This window comes from Onychostoma macrolepis, chromosome 02 (genome assembly GCF_012432095.1).
Source record: "Onychostoma macrolepis isolate SWU-2019 chromosome 02, ASM1243209v1, whole genome shotgun sequence".
Lineage (NCBI taxonomy): Eukaryota > Metazoa > Chordata > Actinopteri > Cypriniformes > Cyprinidae > Onychostoma > Onychostoma macrolepis.
In genome coordinates, this window is record NC_081156.1 from 2,730,499 (window position 1) to 2,742,979 (window position 12,481).

General features: G+C 38.5%; 1 protein-coding gene and 1 long non-coding RNA gene across 3 annotated transcripts in view; one reads left to right on the forward strand and one right to left on the reverse strand.

Annotated features, from left to right (window-relative positions):
* LOC131523776 (uncharacterized) lies at positions 1–3,650 on the reverse strand. The gene is made up of 2 exons (XR_009266848.1): positions 3,563–3,650; positions 1–1,174 (listed from the first exon to the last, which is right to left on the reverse strand). It is a non-coding gene; the product is annotated as an uncharacterized LOC131523776 (long non-coding RNA).
* cables1 (Cdk5 and Abl enzyme substrate 1) overlaps positions 1,169–12,481 on the forward strand; it is a 27,731-nt gene continuing 16,418 nt past the window's right edge. For both annotated transcript variants that reach the window (XM_058750409.1, XM_058750415.1), the window contains exon 1: positions 1,169–4,507. In XM_058750409.1, the coding sequence (XP_058606392.1) occupies positions 3,966–4,507 (542 nt within the window). In that variant the 5' untranslated portion in view covers positions 1,169–3,965. The remainder of the gene's footprint in view (positions 4,508–12,481) is intronic.

Consider the following 12,481-nt stretch of genomic DNA (forward strand, 5'->3'; position numbering starts at 1 on the left):
GAAAATAAACACCTTAATTTTATTAATAAAACCAAACTGAGCAAAAATGTACAATTTGGTGCAGTTGCATGATATTTATATGGCCAAAGCATATAAATATCAGTGGTCAGTCATAATAAATAAGATGATATTTAAATGCTTTTTACGATCAAAGCTCTGTAGTTTCTATTGTGGGGGCAAAACATAATGCAATGAAATACAGTGATGACTGAGAGATATTTGAGAACAAATGAACTTTCCTCAAAATCCTCAAGTATCATATTTGATACTGACTTATTAAACATGATTTTTCTTTAAAAAATTATATATGGATAATCAAGTAAATGGTAAAAACATAAAATGAAAGTATTAATAATATAAACAAGTATGCATATGCATAAAAATCAGTAAAGATTTCACAGCAAACAGGCATGCGTACCACAATATGAAGAGGGATGTTTTAGAATTATATTAAAAGGATGTTTACTTGCTAAAAAAGTATGAAGCACCAATCAGAAAGCATGTAATGTATTATGTAAGAGATATTTCTCCAGCAATTAATTTTTTTCTAAGAGGACTTAGACATTTTTTATGATACAGTAGGCTTTATAGAGTAAAAGTCATCGTATAAATGAATTGCATTTGCATTGGTCACATCAATGACCATTTTATTATTGAACAGTCTGGGAAAAAGTATTTTGTACACAGATTTTAATATTATCAATATTTTTCCAATATTTAGTATCCACTCAACCCATCTCTGCCCAGAATGTGTCTTCAGCTAAAGTGGACTAATATAAATCTCTCCAGTTTGAGGGCCAGGCCTGACCTGTACTGTTGGCCCCCATGAGCCTTTGTTTGGCAGACGCCTCTGCTTCTCCTTTCATCCTCCCTTGAGATAAATCCCTTGATGGACCTTCTCGACTCTGGTTGAAAGTGCAGCGCAGCCGCCATACATCACAGTGGAGCTGGTCCGTTTGATGTGGGGCTGCTGTGGCCCACGGGTGGGCTGGAGATGGACTTCCTCACAGTTCCCCCTAGAAACTCACTCATCAATCCTACGGTCTGACCGCAGATCTCCCTCTGCCCGGCCACCTCTGCCCTCTTGACCACAGAGAAGCAACAACAAGAACGCTCAGCGTCAGACTGGGTGACGTTAGGGCAGAAGCAGCTATCCGTCACTCTGATTAGGCTTCTGAAAGTATATAAATCACCACTTAAATTGGTATCTTATTAAAAACAACTTGCATACATTTCTAACAAAACTGACTGATATCATGTGACTCCTAAATTTCTTAGTCACTCCCAAAACAAATGTATTTAAAAATAAACTTTAGTCGCATCGCATGAATCACGTTTTACTCCCTGAACCCAACTGATAAGAACAGACTGATAGTTCTGATAAATCACTTTCACTTTCAGTTCTGTCAGAAAACCATCAGCAATATTTTTGTTCTTTTCCTCAAATCAACGTGAAGCAGTTGCCACACCGTGTGCATCATGACTCACAATAAGGTGCCAAAATCACTTGAGGGGGAGGAAACCCCACACAAACACAGGAAGTGCTGCATTTCACACACAGGGACAGAGAGTCTGAGGTCTGTGCTCTGCTCCACTGATTCTGGGATAAGATTAACCTGGCCGAGAGTTACATTATTGTTGCTCGTGACAGCGCAGCCTCAAAAAAACACTGTGAAAAGTTGTGTTATTTTGGTGCGTTATGAGACTGAGGAAGTAATAAAACAGCACAGAATGTGCAACCAATTGAGGATCTGTCAAATTAGGAGTGGAAAGTGAAAGTAGGTCTTGTTTTATTGATGTTTAATGCTGATATTTGACTTTGTCCATCCAATTGTCTTTCCAACTTTTTTGCCCCTGAAAACCATGGCTGATATGCAGATTCTGGCTATAAAGGGGGAAAAAAGGAAAAATATCACTAAACAGCTACTGCGGTGAAGGAGTTGCTTAAGTATTTCTTCGCTTGAGTATCTGTCATTACCATAACATGGTTAACTCAGCATGTTAGAATAATGTCATTGACCTGAGTGCTTCTGACCGAGGAAGGTTATCAGTGGGGAAGAATTCTGACCAGATGACAGAGCAAAGGGACCACCCACTGTTACTGGAGCATGGATGTTGTAGTCCACATTTACAAGAATCTGTTTCAATTAGTTGGCCAAATCAGTGGAAAATTATGATTTTTTTTTTTTTTTTTTTTTTTTAAGAAGGCTACAAATATTCCATGTAGTCGCCCAGTTTATATGAGCTCATAAAACTGTTTGAGATGGGAGTCCTCATATGTAACTAACTGTGTAAACCACAAAATTCCCAAATTGCACCACAGACTTTTAATTTCCTTCACAAACGCCTCTTGTAACCCAGGGAACTGATTGAGAAAGAATTCCTGAGTATCTGTTACAAACGGCAAATGAACTTGAATCTCAAATATTTCATCACTGGTTTATATCACCTCCCTCATTCATTTCATCACTGGAATCTCTCACTCGCACCATTATCTGGGTACAAAAAAATATATAATTTGAACATTTAGGCAACACTCTGGCGCCATCTAGTGAACACCTTAAAGAAATCATTATTTTATCGCCACATAACTTCTAGGCATATGCGTATAACTTAATTAGCCACTAGATGGCGTAGTGATGTTGAAAATAACTGCTATTAAACAGACTAAAAAACAACAACAACAACAAAAAAAAAAAACAGCCAGTCTTTTAGAGCAACTAAGGAAGTTACAGTGATAAATTGTGCCATAATGTAGAGTTTCGTCATTTCAGCTTAGTTGGGTAGAAGAGGAATCCATAACACTCACACATTGTTTTTATATTCATGTGTGTGACGGTCAGTTACTAAATTATCATAGGCTGCCTACCCAGCTGGACAATCCAACTTAAAATATTAAATATGTTTTGGAACATGGTTGTCAAACCAGGGTGGTCTGCAAGCTTCCCATTTAAGCATGCTAAATTGTATGCTTGTATTGTACTTCATTTCCTAACACACTTAAGTGCACTTTGTGATCATTTCAAATTGAACGCTTTAATTTAAAATGTCCTTCAAGTGCTTATTTTGATGTCTACCTACGAAAGCACATCTAAAGTAGCCTGATTATCATGATTTGACTGTAGTATTACTAAACTGCAGCTTCATCATTACAAATTTGTAATTACACATATACATGACAATGACATACACATTTCAATAGAAATGGCAGAAAAGTGCCTATATTTTCGTATTTCCATGACTGCTTGTCAGTAGGCTACATTCAAGCTACACTTACGCAGCTATGTAAAATGACCCAAGTCAATTTCAATACATATTAAATGTTTATAAGTCTTAAAAAGGGAGCAAGTCTATTTCCAGTTGTTTGAGGTGAACTGAAATGTTATTTGAACGCACAATAACGATATCTTAAAGGGCATCAAGATCTCGTGCTACCTCGGACTGTTCGTACCTAAAATGTTTACTTTTATGTAATTTTTAATGTCCTGTCCAAGTAGCCCAGAAGGGCGGAACAAAAATGAAGGCAAGGGGAAAAACACGCAGGCTGTGTTTCAAAACGTACCGAGCCGCCTTAGTAGACAGCATTTTCAGCAGCGAGGGCGTGCTCAGAATCCGTTCAGCTAAATGAACTAACCCGCTCTCGAACGTGCTTGTCTAGAATTTTGAACTCAATTCCAAAAGCGCTACCGAATGCTGTCTAGTTAGGCGACTCACTATGTTTTGGTCCACCGCCTTGTTCTCATGAATCCCCATTGGTCAGACTAAAGCTCTTGCTGCCACAATACTGCACACACGTGACCCATCTTTTCTGTACACACACACACACACACACACACACATTCACAGTAAAACACAGCAGGCACTTAAAAGCCAACGCCATGGCGCTTTGACCACCAATTTCACCCCATATCCAAACAATCACTATGAACCCTCTCCGTTGACAAACACGCACTATCCCACGGCTAATGGCGAGCGCGCTGCAGATGAAGCACTCCAGTCTGGAGCACACACGGAAGCGCGCAATAGATCCACGGCGGAGGCAAGCTGCACTCTCATTCCTCAGCAACATCTCTCTGGACGGACGACCCGTGCAGGATGACGGGGAGGATCAGACCGAGGACGAGGACAGCTCCAGGACTACACAGAGCCTGGTTTCTGCAGTGGGCCAGCAGGCATTGGCCGCAGCAGCGAACCAGGCTCTCAGCAGTGCCCGAGCTGCTGGTTTCATGGCTGGGATCACGGGTCCCAGCGCGGCCGCCGCTGCTGCTGCTCCTCCTCCTCCTCCAGCGTGCGGAGCGGATGCGGAGGGGGATGTGTGCGGCTCTCAGGTGCTCCAGTCCGTGTTCAGCTCCCCCTTTTCAGCAGTTCCGCCGGCTACGAGAGGGAGACTTCAGACGTACACTCAGGGAATCCTGCCTGTGTCCTACCCCAGACAGTCCAGCCAGAACTACTGCTGTCTGGAGGGAGGGCAGATAGCCAACTCAGCCCTGGAACTGCAGAGATCCAGGTAACCTTGTGCACTGGGAAGAGGACAGGTCATTAATTACAACAGTAATGTAGTAAGGCGCTCCACGAATTATTAACATGCAAGTTCATTTGTGTTAATCACTACTTACATATGCATATACAGGGGCGGACTTATTGATTTGGGGGCCCTAAGCAAATTTCAGGACTGGGCCCCCAACACAATAACTATGTGCTCTTTTACACCTAACCCTTATTTTGCTCACTCTCTCTCATAGTTTATAGATTATTTACCCCATCACAACTTAAGTAAATAATTACTCAATCTGTTGGTGTTCTAAAGCCATATTAGGCTACCTTATTTTTTTCGGATCACAAAAGAAGACATTATAAACAACAACAACAAAAAAAATGCTTGCACTTGTCCATTCAATGCATTCTTCAATCTTTTTACAAAAAGGATTCAAATGTCATAATATTATCCCATGCAGCACGTTCCATATTCCAAGTGTTCTTAAGGCATGCGGTAGGGTTTGCAGAGAAACAAATCGAAAATGTAATCTATTATTAAGTGAAAATCTCCAGTCATCGCATTCGTGTATGAGTGCGCAGCAGTTCGTGCCGGTGCGCATAGGAAAAGCACACAAGCGAGTCATTTTAAAACATCAAGACAAATAAAATCATGACACGAAACACAATACTTTCTTCTCGGAGGTTAAAATATCCGTTCTGAGACAGTCAGACAGGATTATACAGCCTAGAAAGTGTGCAAAGAGCGCTCTCTCTATAATCACTGAAAGTTGTCATTCACTTCAGTTCATTGCGATCTCACAACGCTCCGTTAATCAATGAAGCTGTCTGCACTGCTCAATGAATCTCTTATTTACGTTGTATCTCACGTTGTTATAATGAGAGGAATCGCGAGCTTGCAGAATTCAGCACTTGACAAAAACTTTGCGTTTTGAGCGGTAAGTGAACATTTGACGCTCTCCAGAACACAAATACACACTGGAGCGTTTGCCAAATATGTTTCGCCAATATCAGAAGGGGCCCCCTGATTTCCTGGGGCCCTAAGTGGCCGCTTACCTCGCTTATTGGTTGAGTCCACCCCTGCAAATATGCACCAACAAATCTAATCCTTTAAATTTAGCTCACTTGTAGTATTGCATTGATATTGACGCGTATAAATAATCTTATCAAAAAGGCAAACCAAGTGCCATATGAAAAACAAATGATTCTAGAAATAAATTAACCTTTCGGAGTCATTTTTGTAAGCACTTTTAACCGACTAATGTCAAGGTGATTTTTAGAAGATTTATGAAATCTTCTCAAGTTTACTTATGTGTTACTTGAGTAACCACAGGTGTAGTTCCTCACATAAACTGTGAATATGTTCCACTAATGTTTACTACCACAAAGTGTCTGTCCAAATACATTTTATTCAGTATATCAATTGTATTAACAAACTTTATTTACATTTCACTCATGTGAGAAGTAAACTAGTACCATCTTTCTCTAAAATAAATGCGGTATGGGTAGATATTTAGAATATTTAATAGAATTGCATTCATGCATAGTTTTTTTCTTTTGGGGCACCTGTGGCACCTGTCTGTGTTAAACATGGTTCTTTAATAATGTAAAATTATTCTATAAAATAGTAAATGCAAAGTACTAACATTTGCAATTACGTTGTAATATGAATACTCTGATATAAAGACACTTTTTTTTTAAATCAGTGGTATGGTAATTTTCAAACTAAATTCAGCCAGTACATATAAATACTGTACATCACAATGTTTGTGTATAGTAATGGGTCCCATTAGGTGTCTTTAATTGTTTGCTACAGTGTACTTTTTTGTTGTTGTTGTATTGCAAAAGTTTCACAATATTGCTATTGAGGTGGGATACAGGTATATTTTTAGATGAATACACATTATAGAAGCTGTGAAGTGAGGGATTACTTAGACTTTATTGAAATGGGAGATTAGCTGCCATTGAACTAATGGCCCCATTAGACACATTAAACACAATCCCTGAAAAAACAAATCAATAAACTCCATTCAGACTTTTCTACAGTACATCGTTCATTCATTAATATCCTAAGTGACCTGCACTCTGAGGATACTGCCGATGACACAGTTTGCATGGGTGAATTTCTCAGTTCACCTGTGCTTACCTAAACATTTTAACAAGAATTTAAAAGATATCTTTACATTTAATATCAGACAATTTTTTTTTATTGAATTGCTAATGGTTTTATTTAATCACTAATGTTTTTATTAATCACTTTTCTCCTTGACAGCATTTAAAAAATACATATTTCCTCATTGTCAGAACTGTTTAAATGTAAAAACCTATTAATATGGCCCTTAAAACTCTTCAAAGCGTATTCATTTTTTAAATGTGCCCTATGAAGAAAAACACACAGCAGCCAATATCTCTAAAGTACCAGGATCATATATTTAGCATGTTCATAGTGACAACTGTGTCTAATTGGAGATGAGCAGGTGGCAACACTGAAGTATCTGCCAGGCACATTAGTTTCAGTTCCAGCCAACATAACCACAACATTTCAATCTCAGCCAAACAGCCATAGCACTGGTGTCTGTTGCTCTAACTGTTGCTTTTGAGGCATCCAAAACTCAACCAAATCTACAGTCATTAACGTTCGGGTTACAGTATCTTTTATTTTCTCTTTCTAGCATACACACACACCTTCTGCACCTGCTTTGAGTGCTTTAATGTGAACATGCTGTAATTTGAGACACTAGTAGAGGCCATGCATGCAAGTTAGATGTCCTTTGTTCGGTTGCTTTGTTTTGGAGCCAGAGACAGCAGGGAATGTTTTTTTGAATATAGATAGTATGCAATATTGCACTGTTTTCTTTGGTGTTTGTAAGGAAAGAGTGAACCAAAATGGACTCACAACAAATTACAGAAAAATTATGTTATGCGCAACTGTTTTCTCATGACAATAACTGTTTTAGTGCTTCACTGTGGTACTGACAGGCACTGGACTGACCTGAAACCTAATTCTTGCTTCATTTCACAGTAATTATGTGTCTCCTGTTGGTTTAGTTGTGCAAGGTACTCAGAGATGGGTCAAAAAATGTCCCAACATCTAAATGAACTGGTTTGACTCCAGACAAATACAATATGTCTGAATTATTCTTACTATATTAGGATACTTTAAAACAATAAAATAAAATGAATAAGCAAATACATAAATAAAGTTTAAGGTCAAATAGAAACAGTAACCTTTATTTTGAACTATCACTTACAGAGAATGCTGGGGCACTTTAAATGTAATGCTTATAGGTATATTCAATATAATCTGAAAATGCACATTTTTCATTTAACTTCAAGATGATTTGTCATGTATCAGTACACTTTATTCGTTGTGAGGACAGTTGTATTGCCACTCTAATCTGTATCATGTGTATCGATACAAAAGTGTATCATTTTTGAGCTACCCAAAAAGAGTGGTAAAAATAATGATGGTTTTTAAACAGGTCTCCCCAATACAATTGGTTGAACTAAGTGGGTATTCCCACCCCAAAACTCACTTCATTATTTGAGTGTGTCTCCACAGGAGTTAGCCTACAAATAGCTAACATCCACTGCAAAATAAATAAATAAATAAAAACAATTAATTGGTTAATGGTAAGTTCAGTAAAAGTTACAGTAAATCACTGTTAAATTTATAGTTCCTTTTGACACTTCACTTTTGATGGTTTTTACCTGAAATGACCGTTTCTTCTTAGTTTTTTTTCTTATCAGTTATGTACATTAGTGCTTTATGTTACAACCTAAGTTGGTAAATCAGTGTTTATTAATTTAGTGTCATATGTTGTATACCATGATGGTGGTTTTGTATTTGTGTGCATGACACTGTGCATCTTCTATGTATTATTTGCCTGCGCTTGTGGAAAAGCTACAGCACTTGGGGATTACCTTTGATTGTACATGTGGCCTTTTCGTTATCACTTGTGTTTTTGGTGATATAAAGATACAAAGCCTTTTTAGTACTTCAGCAGCTGGGTATATTAACATTATGGCAGTTAATTTTTATATATATATATACACACACACAGTGGGTACGGAAAGTATTCAGACCCCCTTAAATTTTTCACTCTTTGTTATATTGCAGCCATTTGCTAAAATCATTTAAGTTCATTTTTTTCCTCATTAATGTACACACAGCACCCAGAAAAACACAGAATTGTTGACATTTTTGCAGATTTATTAAAAAAGAAAAACTGAAATATCACATGGTTCTAAGTATTCAGACCCTTTGCTCAGTATTTAGTAGAAGCACCCTTTTGATCTAATACAGCCATGAGTCTTTTTGGGAAAGATGCAACAAGTTTTTCACACCTGGATTTGGGGATCCTCTGCTATTCCTCCTTGCAGATCCTCTCCAGTTCTGTCAGGTTGGATGGTAAACGTTGGTGGACACTGGACAGCCATTTTTAGGTCTCTCCAGAGATGCTCAATTAGGTTTAAGTCAGGGCTCTGGCTGGGCCATTCAAGAACAGTCACGGAGTTGTTGTGAAGCCACTCCATTATTTTAGTTGTGTGCTTAGGGTCATTGTCTTGTTGGAAGGTAAACCTTCGGCCCAGTCTGAGGTCCTGAGCACTCTGGAGAAGGTTTTCGTCCAGGTTATCCCTGTACTTGGCCGCATTCATCTTTCCCTCGATTGCAACCAGTCGTCCTGTCCCTGCAGCTGAAAAACACCCCCACAGCATGATGCTGCCACCACCATGCTTCACTGTTGGGACTGTATTGGACAGGTGATGAGCAGTGCCTGGTTTTCTCCACACATACCGCTTAGAGATCTTGGTCTCATCAGACCAGAGAATCTTATTTCTCACCATCTTGGAGTCCTTGAGGTGTTTTTTAGCAAACTCCATGCAGGCTTTCATGTGTCTTGCACTGAGGAGAGGGCCACTCTGCCATAAAGCCCCGACTGGTGGAGGGCTGCAGTGATGGTTGACTTTCTACAACTTTCTCCCATCTCCCGACTGCATCTCTGGAGCTCAGCCACAGTGATCTTTGGGTTCTTCTTTACCTCTCTCACCAAGGCTCTTCTCCCCCGATAGCTCAGTTTGGCCGGACGGCCAGCTCTAGGAAGGGTTCTGGTCGTCCCAAACGTCTTCCATTTAAGGATTATGGAGGCCACTATGCTCTTAGGAACCTTAAGTTAAATTTTTTTGTAACCTTGGCCAGATCTGTGCCTTGCCACAATTCTGTCTCTGAGCTCTTCAGGCAGTTCCTTTGACCTCATGATTCTCATTTGCTCTGACATGCACTGTGAGCTGTAAGGTCTTATATAGACAGGTGTGTGGCTTTCCTAATCAAGTCCAATCAGTATAATCAAACACAGCTGGACTCAAATGAAGGTGTAGAACCATCTCAAGGATGATCAGAAGAAATGGACAGCACCTGAGTTAAATATATGAGTGTCACAGCAAAGGGTCTGAATACTTAGGACCATGTGATATTTCAGTTTGTCTTTTTTAATAAATCTGCAAAAATGTCAACAATTCTGTGTTTTTCTGTCAATATGGGGTGCTGTGTGTACATTAATGAGGGAAAAAAATTAACTTAAATGATTTTAGCAAATGGCTGCAATATAACAAAGAGTGAAACATTTAAGGGGGTCTGAATAGTTTCCGTACCCACTGTATATATATATGTATATATTGTTTTTAAACTGTAGATTCAATCTGTAAAAGCTGAAATGTTGCTACCTTATTTTTTAAGGTGAATTTCTAGCCGGTTTTTACAGTAAATTTCACTGATTTAAAAAAAAAAAAATTTATAGTCATCTCTGCATATTTAGCTCAGATAGGAGAAAGTATTTTAACATTACATACCTGAGCTTTAAACAGTGTAGGACTTGTTCTAAATGGGCAGCTGCTAGAAACAAACACAGGTTCCAGGCAGGATGCCCAGTCTCTTCCCTGAACCCCCACCCCCTTCCTCCACTCCCTGTCTCTGACCACCACTTCCTCTCCCAGACCCCCTCCTGCATGGGCTGCCACTTTCCACCAGGAAGACCAAAACCTTTAGAAGCACTGCCAAGAGCAGCCTGGGAGGAGAGAGTGTGCAATGTAGTTCTGTCTCTCATGTGCTGATACATGCCTTCAAGAACAAAATGTACACACACACCCTATATGATCCTGTTCTTCAGGGCCTTCTGTTAAGCTACAGTCTGTCTTGATTGGGCGGCCCAGACAAAAGCATTATTGCAAACCTGTCAGGTCTAACTGTGTGAAGAGTATGGTGTTATGTAATTCCTGAGTTCTAATGGGTGGCTATCTGTGCAAATAGCCTGTATCTTTCTGGTGCCGACTTTAATCTTTCCTCACAATTGCAAAGACCTCCAAGACAACAAGTAGAGGGCTCTAAAATTTTCAAGGGTTTAGCCATAATTTACAGCATAATACCGCATTCCATTTTACTGTGGGGGAAAAAGTATCTATATCACACTATGCTATGTAAAATAAGTGTTAGACAGTTTCCATTATGGGGATTAGTGTTCTGTAGCCTTTGGTTGGAAACGTGGACCTAATTTACTTTTTAATTATTTTTATAGTGTAACAGTGTTACAGAACACAATTTGTTACAAGGCTTGGAGAATTTTTATTTAGTGATTGTTCAACAGGCATCATTTTAGATAAAAAATGTACTTTGAACATTTCTAATGACCGCAAATTGGCACAAAATAATATAATAAAAATACACGGCACAATTATTTAACCATTTAAAATATTACTTTAAAATAGGGCATAGCTAATCACTTGTGTTCACATCATTTCCTGCTCCTATGCATTATGAAGTAAATTGTAGAACTACTACTATAAAAGTTACTGTTAAAATACAGCAACTAATAGCCAGGAATACACTGTAAATTCATTTTAGAGTGCATGAATGAGAAAGAGAGAAAAAACAAACAAACGTGAACATTATTTGTATAATGTACTTTGTCTAAATATCATCGTTTTTCTTTTTTCCACATATTTTTAAGCTTTGCACCTAATTTATTCTTAACAAAACATTGACATTTCCTCCAGAATTACTCCATTTTTTGATATGTTCCATAACCATTGAAACGAGTCATGTTTTGGATGAACCATGTCCTTTTCCTTTGTGTTGTGCGGTTAACTGGCATTGCTGAGAGATTATGCTGGCATTTTTTTCCAGTGAAATAAATTAAGTCAGGAAAAGGTTTTAAACCAGAACTTAAAACCAGTATCGGATGTGGTAGGAATTGCAACCAGGCAAATTCAGGCCAAGACATGATTAAAAAAAAAAAAAAAGCATGGGCTGCTGTGGCTTGTTGCTCTGTTTTTATCCTGAGAGTTTTCAAGAACACAGTACTTTTACAGGATTATATCCCACTGGTTACTTAAAACAATGAATGGTGGTATTTTAAGGATTGAAGTAAAGGAAATGCTGTTGTGTAATGGCAAGCAGATGTGGCAGGAATAAAGTATGGCATGTATGTGGACTCATCAGTAGGGTGGAAAATTGCATAAAGTGAGATTTTACTGCTGTTACGAGTCAAGTTCACAAACGAGTAACCTCTCATGTTTAGAAAGCTGCTATTTGCATGGTAAAGGCCCACTTCTGTGCTTTGACTATCAGTGGATGACACTTGTAATTCCTGCTATAGATAAACTGTGAGAATAAGTCTTTGCTATAGCCTTGTAGCTTGAAAAGTCTTTCATAAACATTAGACACGTTGTGCATTGATGTTTTGACTGAGGTAATTTAGTTTGGTCTGGTCATGACCATTGTTTTCTTACCATTCCAATGGTGTAAAGCATAATCACCCAGAACACACAGCTCTGTTTTTCATTCACTCGTCTAAGATCAAAGATTCAGACAACATTTGAAATTGAGATTAGCTTTTGATGTTTTGATTTCCCTGCTAAAAAAACAATAGAAGCCCAATAGAAACCATCACAGAAATTCCAATAGTTTCCATCAAAATACCATTTTTATAGT